The 24,420-nt window shown below is 40.5% G+C and overlaps 1 protein-coding gene and 1 long non-coding RNA gene across 12 annotated transcripts in view; one reads left to right on the top strand and one right to left on the bottom strand.

Annotated features, from left to right (window-relative positions):
• Positions 1-24,420, top strand: part of Cpeb1 (cytoplasmic polyadenylation element binding protein 1) — an 80,113-nt gene that overhangs the window by 45,171 nt on the left and 10,522 nt on the right. For 6 of the 11 annotated variants that reach the window (XM_063250089.1, XM_063250087.1, XM_063250088.1 and 3 more), the window contains exons 3-5: positions 10,375-10,566; positions 21,013-21,236; positions 23,264-23,516. In XM_063250089.1, coding sequence (XP_063106159.1) covers positions 10,375-10,566; positions 21,013-21,236; positions 23,264-23,516 — 669 coding nt within the window. Of the gene's footprint in view, positions 1-9,846; positions 10,014-10,374; positions 10,567-21,012; positions 21,237-23,263; positions 23,517-24,420 lie in introns of those variants that run through there. The other 5 variants (XM_063250092.1, XM_063250086.1, XM_063250084.1 and 2 more) reach the window with 3 other exon arrangements.
• LOC134476385 (uncharacterized) lies at positions 3,322-10,379 on the bottom strand. The gene is made up of 3 exons (XR_010047976.1): positions 9,955-10,379; positions 8,809-9,179; positions 3,322-3,447 (listed from the first exon to the last, which is right to left on the bottom strand). It is a non-coding gene; the product is annotated as an uncharacterized LOC134476385 (long non-coding RNA).

The raw sequence follows: 24,420 nt of genomic DNA, 5'->3' as shown, positions 1-24,420 counted from the left end.
TCAGATTTTGTACCCTTGTAAAATTAGGATTTAAGAACCAAAATGTATAAAAGATATTGTGAAATAAAAAGAAAATATTCAAATGGGAAGGGGAACTAGGGAGAGTGAAGGGGGAAAGGAAGAAAGAAGAAAAGGAATGAGAAAAGAAAATGTAAACAAAGCTTTTGTAAATAGGAAGAGAGGGTTTAAGGGAGGGTAAGGGAATGGGGAAAAAAATCAAGATTTATCATGTACGGGTACAAACTTCCTAGGATGAATGTGATCATTATGTATATCTAAAATGTACCATTAAGCTCAATTGTAAAAAATTAGAATTTAAAAAACTTGAGTGGTTACTGTTCTAATTTATCTACTAACCATTTGTCAGGTATGGTTGTAAGTATTCTCTCGCATTTTGTGACTTTCCTAGTTACTTTTTTTTTTTTTTTTTTTTTTTGTCTTTTTCGTTTTTATTGGTACCGGGTATTGAACTCAGGACTGCCTGCTTGCAAGGCAGGCGCTTATGCCACTGAGCTAAATCCCCAGCCCCCCTAGTTACTTTTAATATGACTGGATTAGCAGAAGTTTATTTTGAAAACACCCAGTTTATCAAAGTTTTTCATTTTGTGTCCTACATAAGAAATCTTTGCTTTTCTCCATCTCCTTTCAACTGTAGATTATAAAGATATTTCCTTAGAGAATCATTATATTTACATTCCTTTGTTTTTACTTGTGAGTCATTAAGGTTTAATAATTCATTTTTATATGGTAGGAGACAAAGGTTCATTTCCCCTGATATGGATATCTGATTGTTCCACCACTATTTTTTTAAAACTCTTTTGGCATTGAATTACTCAAAGGTAGGTATTATTATTGGAATTACACTGTGTATATTCATTTGATGGGAAAATAGGTTTTTAGCAATATTGAGTCTTCCTTATGTGAATATGGTATATGACCTTTGGTTATATTTCAACACTGTTATGTGATTTTTCTTTTACAGTACCAACAGAAAAATAACAGGAATGCAGCATGAGTACTGCTAAATGGAGAATGGTGACACATTTTTATTTTCAAGAGGGTGGGAGAATGGTAGTGTATACCTATAATCCTGTAGTTTAGGAGCTGAGGCAGGATTACAAATTCAGACCAACCTGGGCAATTTAGTGAGACCCTGTCTCAAAAGGCTAGGGCAGTAGCTCAGTGCAGAGGTCTTGTGTTCAATCCCAGTACTACATACAAAAAAGTCTATTATTTCCATTTTAGTAGAACAGATTGTGTGTAGGTAGAAACAGATTGATCATTAGCACTTCAGTTTTGGCAGTTAACTATAAGTGCATTTTCTTCCTGCTGCTTACCATAAAATATAAAAAGAAAATTAAGATTTCCTTACTGATTTCTATCATATGAAAGGTACTGTTATCTTATTAGGACCAGTATATAGAAAATAGCTAAATTAAACGTGATTACAAATACAAAGTAGTACGATTATGACTAAAGAGGACACTAAAAGAGAATAATATGTACTTAATTCAAAATGGACGTATCAGAAAAGATTGTTATTAAAAAATTGTCCAGATACAACATAAGCAGTTTTTAAAATGTGTATCTTTAAACAAAAGTGTCAAAACAGGGCCAACTGTGTTACATTAATGAATATGCTGCATTAAATGGTACTTTTGTATTAATAGTGAAACATAGGTTATCCTAAATATTTTTCAGGGTTTTATTTTGGAAAAGCCTATAAACAGAATCACCAGAACATGATTATATAAAAGTAAAATGTTCTCTTGCATTAAATTGAAGATACTTGTCTTTTAAAAAAGGAAGAGGATACAGAAAAGTACTTAGAGCTATTACTTTTTAAGTACACAATACCCTGAACAATTTAAGGCATCAGGGAACAAAATAATTTTTGTCATGTTGTTAAATCTATCATTGTATATAAAACTGGTGTATGTTGGTCACAGAGATCCAGCAAACAGTGATGTCCAAAGTGCCATACTGGCAGTTACTTAAGTGTTTGTTAACAGTTTATGAAGGAGACCTACCTTTCTTGTTCTTTTCCAGGGTTCTCGGAGCCAATTGTCCTAAAAATACATGGCTGAGTTTCCTAGTTTGCTTTCTTATTTTCAAACTGATATTTTCTAGTTGTTTTAGCTGTGCTTACAAATTACTTTCTTTGCTCATGATGCTGTTAGACCTCTGTTTCAGTGTCTTCAGTTTTTGGACAGCATCTTTGACCTTAATCTCATACACCAGCTTATCTCCATTATCTTCATCTTAGCTACATGCTCCTTGCTTTCTTCTCTTTGTGCCAAAGGGCTCTTAGTAAGCTATCTTATTCTTACCATAACAACTCCAGTATAAGTCACAACTGCTAGTTTTCTGCTTCTGTAGTGCTCCATAGTATACATTGTTTGTGACACACAATTCTTGCATGTGTGTTCTTTGAGTATTTTATAATTTTAAATTAATACCCCCAAGAACACTGCCTTCTTCTGACCTTCTCACCATTAACTTCAGTGAACATAGCATAGCCTTTTTTTATCTTGTTGACAAATTTATTTTACTTCTTGATCTTAGTCTTATTTTCTTCATTCTTTGTTTCTAGAAACTTATATGCAGGTTTTGGCTTCTTGACTCATTTTAAGAGAGAAAATATTTTATATTCTTAGATTTCTTTCATTATCCATGTTGTCGGCATTCCTGTAGTGTGAGCATGTCTGCTTTGACAATGGACTGATACAGTTTCATGCAAACACTTAACTCGGTATCCAAGGATTTAAGACCATGTATCAAAGGAAGAATGATGTGTAAAATACAGTGTACCCTGTTATCAGACATCAGATAGCCGTTCACTCAAGATTATGGATTTAGGCTGTGCTCATATTTACAATCAGTAGAGTTGGTAATTGGCTACCAGCAATTACTGTCATCTGCTGCGCTCCAAATACTGTGTATGAATTAACTCTGAGCAGTAACTGAATACCACCTTCTTTGATTAAAGCCTTAGAGTGAACTGGAAGGTAGTGTTTTAATTCTGTGGAAAGGGTCTGGGTGATCTGGAGAATAAAGATATGCGAGGATTAATGACTTGCAGAATGTTGACTTTCCCAGTTTATATTCACTTTCTACAGAAGTGTGAATGGGGACCTTCACTGATTGCCTATGTGCTTAGTGACATCAAGTACACATGAGTCCCACATAGCTTTCTGTGGCACTGTTGACCTTGCACTGAACAAGCATCCTCTCCTCCCTCTGCCACCAGTCATGGAACTGAACTGGTATTTAAAATGTAAACATGTTAATGTTTCTTTTAAGAACTATTATAGAAGTCAGTTTGAAATATGCAGAATTTATTTGAATATTATTAGAAACAATCAAGATTAATCCAATAGGGGCTGGGGATTTAGCTCAGCAGCATAAGCGCCTGCCTTGTAAGCAGGCAGTCGGTGAGTTCGATCCCTGGTACCGATAAAAAAGAAAAAGACAAAAAAAAAGATTAATCCAATAATCATGTTTCTATAATGCCAAGCACAAATGAAACTTAATGCTTTCATAATTTCATCTGTAATCATATAGTTTCATATCTAGGTAAAGTTACGAGAAACTGCTCCTTGAATACACTAAGCCATCACATATTCTGTCTTCAGAACTGTTACACTTATTAACACAGAGATTAGCAGTGTGAACTCCTAGGAAATTGGGATTAATTTATATTTAGCCTTTTATGTTTGCTGAATAGTGTGAGAAAAGGCTAAAAAGTAAGCCAGAGCTAAGATTGACTTTAATTTGAAAGGCAACAGATCAGGAAACTACTGAAGGTGCTCGTTGAAGAGTTAGCACAACCAAGAAAGTGATACTGAGTCAGGATGGGATGACTAATTTGAAAGAGAGACTCTTGTAGCTGTTCAAAGTGTAATTACACATCAGTATCACTCATGCCACCTCCAGTGTGGTAGAAATTCAAGTTCATATGTAATCCCAACACTTGGAGGCGGCTAAAATAAGAGGACTGCAAGTTCACGTTCAGCCCAGGCAACTTGGCAATTTAGTGAGATACTGTTTCAAAAAGACTGGGGATGTAGGGTGGCTATGGGTTCAATCTTCAGTACCATAAGAATAGAAATGCAAGTTCAGAGGACCAATCCAGGTCCCTAAAATCAGTCTTAAAAAGATTTGTGTGGGCCATTGTGTTCTCTTGTAGAGTGGTTCATACTTTGTAGAGTATACTTATTTTTCTACTTTTTTGTTGGCCAAAACTCACTCTACAGAGCCTATTTCTTTCCTACCTTTAATAGATGTAAAACAATAATATTTATGTATATTAAAATTGGAGCCTGGGTGTGATGGTATGTGCCTGTAATCCCAGCAGTTGGGAGGCTGAGGTAGGGTCAGCACTAATTAGAGGCCAACCTGGGCTACATAGTTTAAGGCACCCTGAAATACGTAGTAAGATTCTGTCTCAAAAAATTAAAATTGGAGATGTGCTGCGCTAGAGAAACTTCCAGCTGCCCTAATGTGGATAGGTAAGAACCATAGTACAAATAGTCACTGACATGACCATGATAGATATTGGACATTTTTTGTACTTATTTTTTCTCTTAAAGTGGCCAGATTGATATTTTAGAATCAGCATTTCGGGCCAGGCATGGTAGTGCTAACCTGTAATCTCACCACTCTGGGAAGCTGCGGCAGGAGAAGCACAATTTTCAGTGCAGTCTGGGCAATTTAATGAGACTATGTCTCAAAAATTCAAAAAGCACTGGGAATGTAACTAAGTTTGAAGGCCCTGGATTTGAGCTCCGGTATTGGAGATGGGGCAAAGGCATTTTGGTTTTCTTAGTGGGTGGGAAAAAGTAGTATCCAAAGTCTTTTTAGAAATACATTATTAGAAATGCTACTTTGGGGCTGGGGATTTAGCTCAGCGGCATAAGCACCTGCCTTGCAAGCAGGCAGTTGTGAGTTTGAGCCCCAGTACCGATAAAAAAGAAAAAGACAAAAAGAAAGAAATGCTACTTTGTGTGCTTGCTAGGGATTTAAAATCATAAATCCTGATTTCAGTAGTTTTTTGCTGACTGAAGTCAATTATATTTGAAAGAAATTAATGTGGGCAAATGATAGTGTCATGTTTTTGTTATTCCTAGATACTGGAATTTGAGGATGAAGTAGAAATGTTATAAAAGAGTTCAAGTGTAGTTGCTATACAAACTATAATAATGTTTGTTGAAAGTCTAGGAAAAAACTGGACATGGTAGTGAGCACAAGTAATACCAGCACCCTAGGAAGCAGAAGCAGGAGTATCATCACAAGTTTAAGGCCAGCTGGAGCTACTTACTGAGCTCAAGGCCAATCTGAATTGCATAGTGAATCCTGTCTCAAAAAAAAAAAAAAAAAATCAGCCTGAGAAACTTAGTAAATTGCAAGACCCTGCCTCAAAATGAAAAAACTTAAAAAGGGCTGAGTGCTCAGTGCAAAGGTCCTATGTGGTACCACACTCAAAAGGCCACACACAAAAGGTTAGAAAGAAGCAGGCAAGATAGGACAAATTTTGTTTTGTGTTCTTACAATGTTTTCTAATAAATAAAAAAGGGAAATCCGTTAGCCTGCTACCTTGACACACACATTAGCTGTTCATAGTTTATTTCTTAACCAACATTGCCCATCTTCAACCTGTAGAATTTTTATTATAATTATGAGTTTAGTGGTCATTCTGTCCTTTAACTTATTTTTCTTCCTCTCTAATTCCTTTTCAAAATGTTTTTGATGTTTTTTGTTTTGGTTTGTTTGTTCATTTGATTTTTTGAGATGAGGTCTCGCTAGTTCAGGCTGATTTTTGAACTCACTTTGTAGCCCAGACTGGCCTCGCATTCACAGAGATCATCCTGCTTCTGTCTCTCGAGGGCTGGGATTACAGGTGTGGACTACCACACCCAGATCTCAGCACTATTAAATGCAGGGCCTTTCTCCCTCAGCAGCATCATCACACTGTCTGTTCTGGTTTTTTTTAGTTTCTTAGTATAAGATTGTGCTAAATTGCCCAGGCTAGGTTCAAACTTGTGTTCCTCCTGGCTCAGTCTCCCATAAGCCTGGCTTAGCCTGAGCAATTTTGTGCTGAGTTTTGGTAACTGAGTATCCATGAGAAGATAGGTTGTCACGCTGAAGATGAAAATGATTATAATTGAGACTGTGAAAGTTAGGCCTAAAGCCGGTGTCCATCTGCATTTTGGATCTGTGAGGGGATTCTCTATTGTAGGCCAATTTTTGTTCACCTATTATTTATGTGACAAAATGTCTCTTGAGACTGAGTAATTTATAAAGAACAGACAAACTTTACTTGGCTCATAGTACTGGAGATGGATTAGTCCCAAAAGATGGTGTTGACATCTGTTTGGGCTTTTCTGCTTGTAGTGTGGTGGATGAACCAGGAGACCTAGAGGCATGCCGGCTCATCTCTTTATCAAGCCAGTAACCAGAGGGCCCTACCTCCACGCACTATCAGTGTATAAAGAAGGATTAAGTTTCTTAACACATGAACACATTCAAACCATAGTAAGTCAGTAACAGGCTTTGAGCTTTTAGTTTTCTGATTTCCTCAAGTTGTTGAAGAACTTGCGAGGTTAAACATAATAGAGAAGATAACATTTTCAGAGAGGAACAATTTTAAAAATTCAAATTGATTTCAGAAACAAATCAGAAGCTTTGTGTAAATACTGATAAAAGAAACTGGTTGGATAAAGCATTTGAAATTGAAAGGAAAGTTACTACTTTAGTCTGTGTTGGGTACTGGCTTTTAGTATCTTCTGAGTGCCTAGTTGGTTCTTGGCACAAAAGATTATAAAAATACATTTTCTAAAACAGGAGTGATGATGTAAGCACTCTCAAGAAGGGAAGGGAAGAGGATTGTGAATTTAAGGCCAGCCTGGGTTTAAGGAGTAAGGATTTGAAGGCTAGCCTGGAATACATAGAGCTCTTGTCTCCCAAAAATATTGAAACTCTTTCAATAAAAAGGGCCAACTGCACATGTGGGCTTTTGCTTATTAAAATTAATCTTTGCTTATCAGGCCTGTTGATTCATTGCATGGTAGCATGTGCTATTTCCTTTTCAGACCAGAAGGGAAAAATCTGGAGAGATGGGATCAAGAAGCCATTAGGTAGAAGTGATGATGCCTTCCAATTTGTCTAACAGTGTTTCCATTTAAGTGTATAGTCCTGATACAATTATTAATATATCCCCTCTTTCAAAAGTGTCATAGTTTGTATAATTTAGATGGTTACCCCACAGGTAAAATATTTTGTGTCAGGTACTGTACCAAGTGCATCATACAGACACACACATCCAAGTCCTGTTTGTTTGTTTGTTGATACTGGAAGTTGAACTCACAACCTCATGCTTGCCAGGCAGGTTCTAGGCTGCTGAACTTACCAGCAGCCTGCCCTTTCTATTTTTTATTTTTAGATGGAGTTTCACTAAGGTTCCCAGGCTGGCCTGAAATTTGGAATCTTCCTGTCTCAGCCTCCTCATTAACTGGGATTAGAGGTGTTGACCACACCTAGCTCCAAATTTTTGTTAATTCTCAGAAACACTTAAAAGGGTAGCTGCTTTTTCTACTTTACAGATAAAGTACTCAGATAGACTGAATAATTTGACTGGGGTCACACAGTGGTCAACTTGGTAAGCAAAAAGCAGGGTCTGTCAGACTCCTAAGACTTTTGACTTCTCCCAGCCAACTGTATACTAAGGTGTAATAGGGATGACCTCCGTTGATGGTGTAGTGGGAAGCAATCTAGAGGAATCCTGCAATGGAAGTGAAAACCTTTATAGATAGAGGAATGTCTGACTAAACATAAAGATGAGGTCTGTTGTGGGGATTCTAGGGTAAGGGTAGAGTTGTACTCACTTGTAAGTGTTCAGGCTTTGGGGCATTTGTAGCCATCTGGACCTTGAGGGATTTAACAGACCTGTTGTTCAAGCCAGGGGCCTTTCAGCTTTCAATTGGAAGGCTATAGTAGTTGTACTAGGCAGTACTACTCAGACTTTTTATGTACATTCACTTTAACTGGGGATCTTGGGCTGGGGATTTTCAGTGGTATTAAGTGCCTGCCTAGCAAGCATGAGATCATGAGTTCAGTCTCTGGTACCGAAAAGAAACGTAACAGGGGATCTTTGGTCCATAGGTTGCAAGTGAGGCCTGAGCTTTAGTATTTATAGCAGGTTTCTGGTAATGCTGATACTGATGGTCTGCCATACAGTCGAATCACACTGATGATTAGATTCTTTGTCTGACAAAGGTTGAGGATGACCATTTATATACAGATGCTTTGATTTTAGAGGATATAGGAGATTGGCTGCTTCTACACTTTAAAGCAGGTTATGGTAGAGGGCATTATATATATTCCTGGTTTGCATGGGATAAATACTTCAAGCCTGGATGTTAATAAAAGCATTTTGCTTTTGCAGTCAGTACATTAAAGTATTTCCTTAGCTTGGGGTAAGGATGGACATAGAGAAATAGCAGAAAGTGGTCTAGGGTGGGGGTAGTGCCACTGTGGTTGAGTTCCTACTCAGCCTGTGCAGTGCTGAACACAGCTTTAACAAACAGATAGGGAGCAAGCAGAATATCTACGGCCAGACAGGAATAACATGGATGGATGACACAGCAGCAAAGCTTTAAAAAAAAAAAAAAAAAAAAAGAAAAAGAAAAAGCAGCCTCCCAGGGAGGAGCCCCTCCATAGACTGACCATTTTCCCCTCCAGGCTCTAAGCCTGAGTAGACTCAGGATGGGATAATACTGCATGAAGCTGCGGTCAGCTGTCCCCACTTACTTGCTTAGTCCCTGCCAGAGGAGGTCCCAAGTGGGCATGCTTCTCATCTCTGCTGCTGCTTCTTGCAACAGAAAACCTTCAAAGTGATGTGTGCCTGGTGTAGATGTGAGCAGCCTTGCGGCTGGGGCTGAAACTGCTGCTGTAACCTCCTTTATGAAGAAGCCAGGTGACAAGCGGTCACATTGGAAAATGACTGATACAGAAGAGGACATTGATGAAGAGGAAATGCAGAAGCTTCTGAAGTTGGACCTTCTTTAGATTTTTATTGCTAGAGTTGTGAGTGGTCATAAAATGGGTTCTTGGTCCTAGGCAGCATCCAAGAAAATTAAAGGACCTGGTGGCCCTTACATTTTGGCCAGTATTCAAAGGCTCTGGAAAAGACAAAGACAAGAGGAGGTGTTATGACAGAGCCTGGTGATGTGAACTCTTGATCATGATGTATCTGATAGGGCATAATAATACTGAGATGGTTTCTCTTGTTTTAGTCCACTAGACACTGCTCCAGGAATGTTTGTTCAGTCTGCACCTTCAATTGTAGGAGATTGGGGAGGAGCTGGGCCCATATGTCTGCTCAGGACTAATGCCTACCTGTTGGTGTGAGGGAGCCTAGGGATGGATTATCTGAGAGCAGATCTCACTCTGGCATGTGGGTGTGGGTCATGTGCTGTAAGATGTACCTATAGTGGCCCAGTTGACTTCCCTTCCCGCTGCCAAAGCTGACCTCTTTTCTCTGATAAGCTACTCTAGGGAAACCTAGAGCACCAGGTGTTATTCCCCAGTGTCCAAGTGTGCAGTGTTTTCTGAAGGTTATCCCATTCCTCAGTGGTAAACACTGCTGTGTCAGGGTGCTGCTCTGGGGCCACTTGGAACACAGATTTTTGCTAGCAGGATTGTGAAGCTTTGCATTGGGCTGCAAAGCCAGGGCTTGAGCCAGCAGCTGGAGAGAGTCCAGGACTAGAGTGTTTTTGGGTTTGGGGGTGGAGAGCTGAGGGAGAGAGAGGGGAGGGACAGGAGGGCAGAGCTACACAAGCAGGCAGTCGGCTGCTTTGGCTTTGCTGTCAGCAGAGAGGACTTTAGTCGGATCTGAGGGCCACTTGGCCACCATTGCTGGAGACCGGAGGGCGCTGCCTTGGAACCCTGACTTACCAGCATTGCACTCGGACTATTCCAAGTAGCTCTCGTGCTATTTTTTTTTTCCCTGGGAGGCAAGTCTCCTCCCTGTCGTCCCTCCTGCTCCTCCCCCGCTCTGCGAGGGATGATGCCGCTCTCTATTGCACGGCTCAGCCGGCTGATGTCACTGGCAGCGGGAAGCATCAGCAGCCTGATCACATGCTGGCCCAGTCTGTAATGCAGACGGGATAGGGGTGTGTTGTGGGGAGGGGGCTGTATGGCAACTGCTCTTGCTCAAACGCCCCCAAAAGTGCAGAGACAGCAGCTGCAGCTTTCAGTCAGCTTGGATGTCTGGCTCTTGAGTCTGGGGAAACTATTATTAATAGTATTTATTGTTGATGATATCGGGAAAAACAACCCTTAACTCTAGGGTTTCTGCTATCCTCCTATCCAAAGCAGACTTCCAAGACTCTGAAGAAACAGTTACAAGCAAGATGCTTTTTCCCACCTCTGCGCAAGAATCTTCCCGTGGCCTCCCAGATGCAAATGACTTGTGCCTTGGCCTGCAGTCCCTCAGCCTGACGGGCTGGGACCGACCCTGGAGCACCCAGGACTCAGACTCCTCAGCCCAGAGCAGCACACATTCAGGTAAGTGTGAGAGGATGAGTCAGCTGGGGGAGGGGGCTCAGGGGGTAATGTTAATGGAGGATATCCACAGCAACAGTTGTTCTGCTCCCCTTTGCTCACTCCCTGTACACATACACAACATGGAGCTGTTTTGCCAGAGATGGAAATACTAGCTGTGAGTGCTGCAGGACAGATGGCTGTTCGTAAAGCCAGGCAGGGCTTTTCCACTTACCCTGATAAATTCCCTGGAGTTGTTAATCTATATCTGGGTGGCCCTGAGAAGGGTCCCCAAGGTGACAGCCTTATGCAGAGAAGATCCAGCTAACCCCCTGGTGGCCAGGCCTGTCTTGAAGATGATGAAGCAAAACACTTTTAAGTGGGGGAGGGGATTTAAGGGACTGATTACTACTAGATGGCCAGATTCTCTCAGTGGCTTTTAAAACTAGAGGGGACAGGTAATCACTGAAACATTGTGAGGGGAAAGAACTATAATCTTAGGTGAGACTAGGTATCTAGTGCTAGGATATTGAAATTGCCTTCACATGATGTTAAAAGCATTGATTTTGAAAGGGGTCAGAAGGGTAAGCAGACTTAGGGTAACTCCCAGCTGCACAGGCTTGCCCGCCTTTCTTTCCTGTCCCCCCCCCACCTTCTTTTCTTTTCTTTCTGTCTCTATCTCTTTGTTGAGGGTAGCAAAATGGATGAAAAAAGCCACTCCCCTTTAGGATTCCTTGTCATTTTGGCAGGATTTGATGGGGACACGTTGAAGGGACTTCTTGGCAATCCCTTGAACTGCTTCTATTCATTACCTGTTTATTTCCCTCTTGTAGTATCAGGAGAAGAGTTGACCGGGTACAAGTCTCAAAGTATTCAGAAAGAAATATAAACTTAAATACTACATGTATACTTCACATCTAAAGATTTTACTTTATATAAAAAGAGTGTTAGATATAGGTTGTCTAGGAAAATGGGTGAGATAAGTGAAGTCATTTGCTGTTGGTGTTAATGGTGGAGTCCATTTGAACCTGTTATCTTTCCCCACCTTCCTAGTCTAGGAACCAGCAGTCATAGCAGCAAGGCACTGTTCTGTCGATTCTTTGGTCTCCACCCTGTTTGGCGCAGCTCTTTTTTTAGAATTCTTTGCAGAGCCTGGGACTGGTGCATCTGCTAGACATTTTAATGCCCAGTTGTTTGGTTAAACCCATTTGGAGGAGGGGAAGTGGGTTTTTGGAAAATTTGGATATGAGTAGGAAAAAGCTTTGCCCTAAATAATTACCTCTGGGTTATGGTGGAGTCTCTGAAAGTACTAGTTTCAGCTGACTCAGGCTTTTCTGGAAAGATTGATAACTAACCTGTATTCCTAGGCAAGGAAGTATGGTGTCACAGTTCAGTATCCTATGCCTGGACCTTGGCTTAGAGGTATAGTTATTTTCTTCTGTATGTTCTTCAAAGCCAGCCTTAATCCTAACCTCACTCCTACTGTATCTGACCAGACAGAAGAACTCACACAGGAGATTGGTATCTGTCTATAGGCCATCACTGTTTGACCAACTATTTTTACTGGAATCTAGTTTGAGGAGGTAGCTCTTATTTGGCTTTCATTTTCCTTAAATTACAAGGGTCCTTTTGAAATACATCTTTGGGCCATGGAAATACAGGTGTGTCCAACATGGGGCTAAGCATACATGGCCTGAAAGTTACTGTGGAAGTAGGCTATAAAAATAGTTTTGCTGGACAAGGTGACACAAGTCAACAATCTCACCTCTTTAGGAGTTTGAAGCAGGAAAATCATTTGAGCCTAGGAATTTGGGGCCAACATAGCCAGACCTCGTCCTGTACATTAAAAAAAAAAAAAAATCTTAGATCCAGCTTCCTCACCACTTCAAAAGCCTATGTCTGTAGCTGGGAATGTTTATCTCTATAGTGGGAATATTTTTTCTTCTCCACTTTCCATCTCAGGCACTTTAGTGATAAATATTACATGATTTTTGTGGATGGGAAAGTATCTGATTTTGTGACTCTGAGCCTCCAGATTCATAAGGACCAGAAAGTTGCCTGAGCAGAGTGATTTGCCTGAGGGCAACCAAAGGTATTTCTTCTTTTCTGAACGTTGAAGATACACCCGTTTCTAATTGTCATGTTGTCTTTGCCATGCCATCTTTGGTTTTTCAAAGCTGTAGTGGCAGCGGTCTCTTCCCTGTGTTCTGGGCCTTCTTGGAAAGCCCACAGGAGAGTACTGCCTCTTAGAGTAGGACGCAGCTCTCCCACCAGCCAGCTGCAGTGCCAGATCGTGCAACCTCGCCAGCAATGCGGGAACACACAGCCCACGTTTCAGTGCCTACTCTGCCTTTCCTTCTGAAAACCAACTAGGTCAGTTTCTTCAGGCAGAGAGGAGGTATTTCAGTAGCTTGGGGAAATCTAGGAGTTATCCATGCACACAGCTTGCTTCCCTATTGTCTCTCTATGGGGCCCAGAGTGCAGGCTTATTTTTTGGACTCTGCTTGTTGATATATTAACCCAAGCAGCCATTGCTTCATATCTGACCATCTTCTACTACTCTTTAAGTATTCAGCAGTGTGGAAGGCAGGGTTAGAGAGTGAGACTCTTGACTAAATATGTTGGCTAAATTCAGTGGGCATTAAGCACCAGCTGTGTGCCAAGCGTGTATTAGGCACTAAAGGTGCATCAATGAATAGGTTAAAATTGTTACTGTTAAGGATCCCCATGACTATCAATGGAAACAGATGAGAGAGAATACCAAATAGAGCACAGTAATTGCTGTGATCCGGGCTTCCATTTTCTTCGCTAAGGATAATTCATTTTTTTTTCCTTTTTTTTTTTTTTTTTTTTTTTTTTTTTGCATTACTTCAACCTTTCTTTGCGTTCTCAGCAAAAGGCTGATACATGAAGAGCATTATCCAGGGGCTAGAGTGCTGCTGCCGTATGAATTCCTTTGACCTCACAGCCTTGCTGGAAGACCCCAGGTGGAGTCTTGATTCTGAAACCTATGCCTGTGAGGCCCCCCTGGTTTTGGATGTGGCATTTTGTGAGGTTACTTTCTAGATAGTCTACCCCTGTTAGGGAAGAAGTCCTTCAAGCAAGATGAGTATTAAAAGTGCATTTTTCTCAGAGACTCCAGGGTATGTGGCCAGGGCCACTCTTGTCCTGTTTGTAATATCTTAAGTCCTATAATCCTGCAATAGCAGATAGAGTGACTAATAACAACCATTTATCTACTACTTATGCTGAGTACATCACAGGATTTTAATGCTTGCATAGATGAAGAAATAGGTTCTCAGAGGTTGCAGAGTGCCAAAAGTGACACAACACTGGCAAACTCAGCGGTTCTGCTCTGTTTGGTTCTAAAATTCTCATGCTTCCTGTTAATGAACCTATGCTTCCTTGGACAACACACATAACTATCCATCCACAGTACTAAGGGCTACTTAACTGGAGGTCATATGTTCCCTTGATGGGAACTCTAAAGGTGAGAGTGTTAAACAGTTCTCCCTCTTCTCTACCTCTCAGTCAAAGCTCATTACTTTGTTGCCTGCTGGATTTGTCTGCCTTTCCCCTTATGCCTCTTCTGTGTTCAACATTATTCAGCAAGAGAGTGAGGTGACCTGAGAATCTACTTTGAAGGACCTTGGCAGGGCTTTTAATGAGCACCTAGTATAGAAAACCAATAGGCAAATAGATGATCAGTCTGTGATGCCAAAAGAGGACACGTCCTATAAAATTGTGTGGGACTTTACCACATCTGGCTTCTGCCTTAAATGCTTACCAATGAATGGAATATTCCCTGCACTGTTACTTATAGTACCCCCCACCCAGCATTGCTCTGTAGGCTAGGTCAACCTGAGATGATAGGGGAGTCTTCAGTATTTTGCTTTGCTACTTCCATTATCTTCCAAACAGCCTTTTTAAGGTAGCATTCCAAGCAGGCTTAGGTTTCTTCCTGTATGGAATATAGACATCCTGGGACTAGCCAAGGTGTCTTGGCCTTTTTCAACTCCAAATTCTCCACTCACTATATTTTCAGTGTGCAGCCACAGTGCCTTGCTCATGGCTATTTAATAAATACTTGCTTACTAATGAGTGCTGAGCCACTCTGTTGATCCTAGATGGAAGTTTTGTTTTGGATTTTGTTTTGCAGTGCTCATGAATGAACGTAGGGTCTCACATTCTTAGCAAGTGATTTACCACTAAGCTACATCCCCAGACTATCTTCATTATTTTTTTTTCAACTGCATATGGTAGTTCTGACACAGTCTGTTCCATTCTTCTGCCTCCTCCTTGTGTAGTCAACTGCATGAACAGTCTTCACAGCATGTATCTTTGAGCCCTAATAACTTCTAGGGTATAATGATTCAGTTTGACAAAAGTTTTTGTCATACACCAGAGCCTCAATTCTGTCGTGAAGTCAGGTAGTCTATTTGGGAACAACTTTCAGTGCAAAGGGGAGGAAGAACTGGAAAGCATTGTAAGAATGGGTGTCTCTACCATAAGAGAGGATTTGAGGTGTTTGGATGTGTGATGGCCTTGTATGGAACTTGAGTATTTATTCTATGTAAGTAATAGAACTTGTTCAGTGATTAAGATGGGGGAGTGCACTGAAGAAAAGGTTGTGCTTGGTGTCACACTTATAGGATTATCACTTGAGTTGGGTTGTGTTGGTGAGCAGCAGGTTTGGGGTCACAAAGACTGATCTGTGTTCATATCTGGGATGAATGCTGTCTTCAACCTTTCCTGCCTTTCTGCCTTCAGACAGATTGTCTGCAAACAACCTAGAGCTAGGGATGGAGATGAAGAAGAAAGGTTCCAGATATATGACCTTTTCTCTTGAGCCAAGAAAAGTGGTACCCAGTCTGAATTTTCCCCTATGACAGCTTCCATTAGTTAACAAGTATTTAACTGTGATCCCATGGGTCTAGTCTCCCTTTCTCCTTCTCAGCTGTTCAGACAATGTCTTGAAATGTAAGCATCCATTTCTAAGCCCTTGCTGCCATCAGACTCTGGGTGCCTTTTTACTTTTGGGGAAGGCTTCAGAAAATTCGAACAGTGACTCAGCTGTAAAACCCACAGGAGCTGGCATAGAAGGGTGAAAGTAAAGTTAACAATCAGTCTAAAAATATTACTGCTGATTTGGTCTCCCGTACTCTCTGAAGTAGCATTAATGAGCTAAAACCCTTTTCCAGATTGGGATATAGAGGGAGAGTCAGGTCACTCTAGGGCATCTGGCCTTTGGTCACAGTTTCCAAACCTGACTTTCTGCAGGTTGAAGGAAATTTCAGTCTTTATCCAGATTCTCCTATTGTTGACATTTTATTTTTACCCATTTGTTTTATTATTTGTTGTGTGCTCTTGCATCCCCCCATTCTGAATCATGAAGAATAAAAACAATGTTTTACATTCGTAGGTAAGAAAACAGTTATTAACTTCAACCGTTGAAAATTGACAAATACTGTTTATTATTTTGTCAGATGAAGAGGTAATGTTCTTCATAAAATTTTCTCTTCTTTCTTAACATGTGTCTGCTCCAAGCACTGACCCTAGCTTCCTTCTTACCCAGGATGAGTTTACAAAGTCCCTTTACTGTCATAAATGATTTTCACAGTATTCAGCTGGTTCTGCCCGTCACTCTTCCTGAAGGTATTACCATATTCTGTATCATTCTTTATATTATTTGTTCCTGGTACTATGTCTTTCTGCTTTTTGGTTCCTCTTCTACTACCCAGTGTTTTCAGATCTCAGCACTCTAGAAAATGTCCAGTGTAGCCACTTCTGTTTCTTTCTTTGGTGCTGCTCCCCCCCACACACACATTTTTCCCTTCTTTGCCACTGTGTTCTAAAAACCATATTTATGTTATACCCTGTAGCCTTTAAATCAGTGGAATCATGTATGAAAGATGCTTGGGTGTAGTAAGGGGAATAATTAGAAATTTGAAATAGAAAGTCTTAGGTTTTCTAGTACTTTTCCTCAGGTCTTCATTTTCACACACATCTCTCCTTGTGATTGTGCTAAAATCCAGATTCTGATCAAAACTGGAGTAAAGTCCAAGATACATTTTTAATGAATTCCCATAATGGCAGGACCCTGACTTAGTTGAGACCCAGTTTTGTTAGGCCCATGGTGCTAACTTCTAGTAGGTAAGATTGCTCATCTGTAGATGGTGATCTTCAGGAATTGGAACAAAAAGAAAGAGTAAAGGGAAAATGAAACCATATAGACATGAAGTCCTAACAATTTTTAAAAATAGCTAGTGAATGTTACACTAAGAAAGATGTAGCTCAGAGTCACGAAGAATGGGTCCTACTGGCTATTAGTTATACATACTAACTACTTCTGAGTGGTAGTTTATTTTTGCTAGGATGGGGTAGTACCCACTTTTTATAGTGCAATGATTATTTACCTGGAGTGTTTCTGGCACATGCTGGATGTTCACTAAATAAATGTAAGTTGCTGTTAATGAACTTGTCCCAGAATATGGAATAGATGACTAACCATGAACTGGGAGCACTTGAGGAAGTAGCCGGCCGAGGTTTGTCATATCATTTGCCACTGAGTTAGGTGTCTTAGTTACGTTTCTCTCATTGCTGAGACAAAATACCTGACACTCAAAATTAATGAAGAAAAGGTTTGTTTAGCTCACAGTTTGTGGAGGTTTCAGTCCATCAGCTGGTTCCAAGGCAAGGTAGCATGTCATAGAGGCAACAGTTCATGGCAGCAGAAGATAGTCAAAGCAGTAAAAGGGAAGAGAAAGCCTCTTCTCCCTTATATTATAAGCAGGCTACCACCTAGGGCAGTTATAGCACTCACACCATCTTCCATTCCCTCCTTTTGCACAGGATGAGGACCATGGCCCCCTGCTGAATCCCTTCATTAAGCTTATAAACTTCTCAAATTGACATAATATATCAACCATTACACTAGGCTAATTGTCATATTAGAAAAATATGATTGACATAATTTCTTGCTTTGATAGTTTGTGGCACAGGAACTTGACAAAACCACAAGATACCTTTGTAATGTTTGTATGTTAGTTGAGGTAGACAGATTTATTCTGGCAAAACATGTATCAACACAACAATGACTATGAAATGATGTGAATGAGAAGTGTCCTATTATGGCTGTGGTGTGTTGCATTTTGACTCTTTATAATTTCTCTTTTTAATTATGAATGAAGGCACAGTTCCTGCAGCTTGTACATGTCCACTTCAGTGTCCCAGATATAGCCCCTGTGGATCAGCCATCCTTCTTGTGTTTCTTCATGCAGCTTTGCACTGTCTCCCTTGTCAAGACTGAGCCCTCTTAGCCATTGAAACTCACCTTCCCAGGGTAACAAACTGTCTTTGACGTTGTCTGTTACTGAAAGATGCTCCTTCCGACTTCTACTTTAGCTGAAGGCCTTTCTTTACAGTGCAGTTTTGCTAAGTGGAACCTTCTCATTCTCCCAAGCCTCATCTACTTAAGGACCAATCTTTTTCTTCTTCCTTTACCAACTTCCCAGTCCTTCCCTTTCCTGAAAGTTTTAATGTTGCATTTTTTTCAACTGAGGCCTCCCTATTGCCATAGCTCCCTATAACATGTATATAGAACCTATCCAGAATTTTAGACTTTACATATTCACAATTCAGCCACTTGTTCATACCCTGGCCCTTGCCACCCGGAGAATTCTTGCTATTCATTGTTCTGCCTCCTCCTACTAATCCTCTTTGTCTCCTTCATTCCACTTACAGCTGTTAGCCCAGTACCTGGAAATTGATATTTCTCCACTTATTTGCTTCCAGTCTGTTGACTCTGTTCTGCCTTTATCTTTTCTGTTCTGCCTTTATCTTTTAACCCATGACCCACTCTTTATCCCCTTTGTTTCTGTCACCAACTGTGTTGTTGCATTTTCTCCTTCACACTTCTTGGGGGAAAAAAATGACAGCTCTCTGTGGGTACAGTCTGCATCCCAGCGCCTGAGTTCTGCTGGAGACAATTCTGTCAGTCAGTCCAATTTAATACTTGCCTCCCTTTGAGCTGCATGCTTGGAATTACTGGCTGTCTTCCTCAGTTTCCCCTTCTTGACCCTATGTGTTCAATGTCTATCAGTTACCCTCAGGATGAAATACAGTCATACCTCTCTGCCGAGTTGTCATGTAAGTCTCTATGTGATTCAGTTGTGGCCTCATTGTTCACCACCCTGTTTGTTTTTGTACAATGTGAAGAATAAGGCCCTCTGGGACACTGACACCACTTATAAGACTGACACACAGTGGGGTTGGGGATTTAGCTCAGTGACATAAGTGCCTGCCTGGCAAACGTGAAGTTGTGAGTTCAATCCCTAGTACCAAAAAAAAAAAAGACTGACACTTGGAATTTGTGGATTTTCTTTGTGCTTTCTACCAGGCATTGGAGCATCAGAGAGGAACCTTGAGTAAATCTTGACATCCCTTACCTTCTCGGGACATGGATTCCAGCGGCTTAGATATTTTGTTTCTTTCAAGCAGGGGTTTGTCAAGTATTACTCTGAGATGTTTATTAAGAATTATTTCTAGTGGGCATCAAAATCCTAGCATTTGAGACACTTAGCATCAGTATACACATTTAATTCTTAGTGCTTTGAAAACTTCTTTGAAAGGCTTAGGTAAAAGACAATTTCCTTGAAAAAACAAAATAGCAAACTAACTCCTTGGTGGATATGGCTTTCCCTTCACATTCCAGATTCTAGACTTGATTGAAATTAAGGCATATTCCACCAGGTATTGAGAAGAATGTGTGGGCATAGAAACTCACTGCTGGAGGGAATATAAGATGATATATCTACCATGGAAAACAGTATAATTTTCTAAAACATTAAAAAGTATTTTACCAGTGTAGAATAATAATTGGGTAAAAACATCTATAATATCCCCTGCATTAAAAAATTTAAGGGCACAGTTACTGTATCTTTATCTGGAATTGGGATCATATACCTAAGGAATATATGCTGATCTAATACTATGGTACAGCTGTTTTGAGTCTTGTGCACTTAGTATATCTGGTACCCTGAGAGCATATCTTGGCTGTGATTTCAGAGATTTATTTCTATCTCTTGGGACTTGCTCCAGCCCCAGTCCAGCATTTATTTGACTTGGAAGCCTGGGAAAAAAATCATCTGTGTGTGGCTACCTTTGACATAATTGCTAGTCAGGGCTGAGGTAGACCCAGTCACAGCCACTATTTATTGAGCATTTACATTATTTGGTTTCACCTCATAGTGATTTCAAAGAAGACAGTCTCATTTCTTCACTCTTTAGATTAAAAAAACAAATTAATGCTTCTACCAGAGAGCATTTTTACCTCTGTAGCTCCATGGCAAAACCTTCTTACTTGTTGTCATCCTTACATGTACAGGGATATGCTTTGTTCATGTCCCTCATTTCTCCAAGGCCAAGTGTGCAAAAATTTTGCTTTCTTTTTTTATTTTTTGGTACCAGGCATTGAACTTACAACCTTGTGCTTGCCAAGCAGGCACTTATGCCACTGAGCTAAATTCCCAGCCCCATATTTTGCTCTTTTTAAATGTTTGATGTTTAAATACTTTTTGTTTTGGTTTAGTTTTTGCTTTTATGAGACAGATCTATACTATGGAGCCTAGGCTGGCCTTGGCCTCACTCTGTAGCCCAGGCTAGCCTCAAACTCACTATCCTTCTGCCTCAGTCTTCCAAGTGCTGGAATTACATGCACCACTATGTCTGACCCAATATTTAAATACAGTACTGCACTGGGTACTGGGCACTAGAATACTGTACTTAGTATTTTACCCAGGATGCCAATGAATAAAGTAGAGCCTCAAAACTTCCCAGAGTTCATAGCTGTCCTTGGAGGTGTCAGATCCAGGACTTTATTGGTTGTTTTGTTCTATGTCAAAGAGTGGACTTACATCGTTCTGCATCCATTCTAAATCTTCCATCCAGTTTAGGGATGCCCAGAAGATAATTTGTATATACTAGAGGTTTGCATAGGGAAACATCTCAGATGAGGAAACATGCTTATACTGTACTAGACTTCTAGCATATGGCATGCAGCTCTCTATTGTAGTTACATGGCATTAGATGAGAAACTGATAAACATACTGGCAAGCAGTGAAGGAGTATAATTTGTGCTTCCTAATTATGCTGCAGGCATATCTAGATATTAATGACAGCTGTGAACTCTCAGGTCCCTGGTGGCACAGCTGTCCAGATGTTGGCACAAACCATTAAGCCTAGTGGCAGAGAGCAGCAGTTTTGCTGCTACTGTAATGGGAGAAACTCTTGTCTTCAGATTGTCATTCCGTAACTACTTTCTGTGGTATCCAGGTGCCAGATCCTAGAAATGGATAGTTATCTGGACTTTATATTTTGTGTTTCTGGCTGTGGGAGAAAATAGCTTCTGGATGGAAAGAACACTAATAGAAGTTTTCTAATTTTTGTTGTTTTGTTTTCTTGTCCTCCTAGTACTAAGCATGCTCCATAACCCACTGGGAAACGTCCTAGGAAAACCCCCCTTGAGCTTTCTGCCTCTGGATCCCCTTGGGTCTGACTTGGACAAGTTTCCAGCACCCTCAGTTAGAGGATCCCGCTTGGACACGCGGCCAATCCTGGATTCCCGCTCTAGCAGCCCCTCTGACTCAGATACAAGCGGCTTCAGTTCTGGATCAGATCATCTCTCAGATTTGATTGTATGTAACATACTTGGGAAAGAGGGTTTGAGGGTGGAATTGCCTGTGTGTGTCCAAGAGAAGGAAGGTGAAGTACCTGTCTCAGAACTTAAAATGGGGTGTCTGTCTGCCAAAATGCAGCCTGGGGCAGTTGGGTGATGGAGGAGTAGAGGTCATCATTGTGCATGTCTGTGAAGTCTTTCATTCTCAGAAAACTCAAATATGCTTGCAATACCTCTGACAATGTATTTCAGGCCCTAGAAACCAGAGTTCTGTACTAGTTATTCTAAGAGCTATTGGAAAAGAGTTAATTTCAGAAGTAAATCCGGAGCCAGGTGTGATGGTGAATTCCTTTAATCCCAGCACTGAGAAGGTTGAGGCAGAAAGATCGCCTCAAGTTAAAGCCAGCCTGGGTTACATTAATGAGTTCAAGGCAGCCTGGATTGTATAGTGAGACGGTGTCTCAAAAAGCAAGGGCCCCGGCATTGCTCTGTTTCTTAACTTGTATGGGTGTCTGGCCTTTAAGCAGTATCATTTATGTCCCTTTTATGTATGTATTTTTAAGAATTTTAAGTGAATATAAAAACCACATTAGCAATTATCAGCATCAGGATTTTAATCAAAATCTGACTCTGGATTCTGTATTTTTTTCCACTGACCCATGCAAACTCTCAATGAGCCCATGATGAATCCCTGAAGTATTGCCTCAGTTAATGTATGTATCTTACGTTCTTTATAGCCATATTTGACAGGTACAGTCTTCATGTTAGAAAGAGGTAAATGGATTAGAGCTGGGAGAAGGATAGCATAGAAAGTATAGATAGAATAGCATAGACATTGTAGATAAGAGACAGAAGTAAGTATCTGTAGGGTTAACAGTGAAACAGCTTCTTGAAATAAAATCCAGTTTGAGATAGATGCCTTCCAAGTCTTGGTTCTCTGTTGCCAAATCCCCTGAAATTAATGTTCAGTAAACAGAATTACTATCTTTTTTACATCATCTTTTCCATACTACTAGTCGTGGTCACAGTTTCCATTCATAGCAGATAGAACCCACCTTGTCTTCTTGTCAGCCTGTCCTAGACTGGGAAAGCTGGCTTTTGTGTTCTCACTGCCCACTGATTTTATCTGTTTAGACTGTGTTGCAAGAAGGGTAACCACAGTTGATCCTTTCTTTCTCTGGGCTTATTTTACTGTCCTGTAAGATGGATCCCGGTGAACTTCCTTACATTGTTTGAATGACTTCCTGTGGAACTCATCTTGGAAATTTACTTCTTGGGATTTTTACATCTTGGGAAATTTGGGATTTTGTTTAAAGACATTTCTCAGATATCCTGCCCTAGTGATTATTTGGGGAGGAACTAAGATTAATATTAAAGAGGAAGTAGAGGCATTATTTGAACTTACTGAAAACATTTTATAACTTCTTTGTTTTTTGTTTTTGTTTTTATAATGTCATTTGATCCCCTTATATCAGAATGTAAGGCCTTGACACAAGCATGTATTGTAACTCATGTTCCCATGCATTTCTTACACGGGATGGAGCTCTTACAGAACACATTTTGACATTTTATTTATGGGAATATGAACAAAGAAAATGCAAAATATGAAGAAGCTACATCTTAAAATGTTTATAATTCTGAAAACTTGAATATCTACATGTTTAACAGTAGATGATCCAGTGAGATGTAGTTATTTCCCTAAATAAAATGTTTTTTTTTTTTTTTTGTCTTTTTCCTTTTCATCGGTACCAGGGATTGAACTCACGACTGCCTGCTTGCAGGGCAGGCGCTTATGCCACTGAGCTAAATCCCCAGCCCCATTCCCTAAATAAAATGTTAAAACTCTGTTAATATAGAAAAAATGTTGAACGAGCAGGAAGGAGAATTTGCATAAACTACATTATAATTACAACTAATTTTTTAAAAGTCTGCAAGTTTATCAAATAATAAATGTGTATTAGGTATTTTTAATAATTTCTATAGGATTTATCACTTTGTAACAAAACTGTTTTTTAAAAAGCTGTGTCTTCCTTTTTCCTCCCCTAGTCAAGCCTTCGCATTTCTCCTCCTCTGCCCTTCCTGTCTCTGACAGGGAGTGGTCCAAGGGACCCCTTAAAAATGGGGGTTGGGTCCCGCATGGACCAAGAGCAAGCTGCTCTTGCTGCAGTCACACCCTCCCCAACCAGTGCTTCAAAGAGATGGCCAGGAGCTTCAATGTGGCCATCTTGGGACCTCCTCGAAGCTCCCAAAGATCCCTTCAGCATAGAGAGGGAGGCCAGGCTGCACCGGCAAGCTGCAGGTGAGTGTGGCTGGGATGTGCATGGGGCCTGAGGCCTCATTCTAAAGCACAGAGGAAATGAGCTTAGTTCACACAGTGGTGAACTGCCTAGAACAGGATTTGGTTGTCTGGTGAAGTTTTGAGATCTGCAAAGGACTGTCTGTTCTGTAGAATAAGAAACATTTTTTGAGGCTGAGTGAAAAGAGGCAGATAATCTGATGCATAGGGCACAGCATAAAGGGTTAGATCTGTATCTCTCACATTTCTGTGGAGACTGGCTGTGTGCTGCCCTTTTGATTCTTTCATGAGTAGGTGTCCTCAAGAAAAGCCCTATGCCTGGAATTTTGTCTCCCTCCTCCCTTTCTAATTCACAGCCATAAACCCAGTCAATGCTGAGGCTTTGTGCCCTAAGGCTTTCTCATGGGATACACTGTGAATGGGTAGCCCATTTGTCAATCTCTAAGATGCGGAATGTCCCCAGGTACTGTGGTCTTCTTAGGGTTAAGGTTCTCTCAGTTAAATGATTTTAAACACATTAAATATTCTTAATAACAGTGCTTGAAAATGAGCTATATATGCTATTTCAATCCTTCAGAGAGATACCATTGTTCTAGGGTCCTGTGACTGGCAACTAAATAGATGTTAGTTTCTCTGTTTCATTTATTTCCAAAGGTTTTAGTTTGTCAGTTACAAACTGGTTCAGGCCTCATTCTCCTCTCACAGTGCAGCTGCCCAGGTCACCTCATGGTTTTGGCAACTCATCCTTGTGCTTTCTCTTATGTTGCTGTTTTTGCTATAAAGTAACATAACCATGGTTTGGGGTGAAGCCATTATATTCACTTCTGGTTTTGCCATAAACTGTTGCCAATAGGCCCCAGTTTCTTTTCATAGCAACACATTAGGTCTGTCTTTTAGGGATTTATGC

This window comes from Cavia porcellus, unplaced genomic scaffold, assembly GCF_034190915.1.
Source record: "Cavia porcellus strain 051 isolate PalLab524CR breed Dunkin Hartley unplaced genomic scaffold, mCavPor4.1 scaffold_6, whole genome shotgun sequence".
NCBI lineage: Eukaryota > Metazoa > Chordata > Mammalia > Rodentia > Caviidae > Cavia > Cavia porcellus.
The sequence above is the reverse complement of the archived record's forward strand: the minus strand, read 5'-3'. Positions and strand labels throughout refer to the sequence as shown.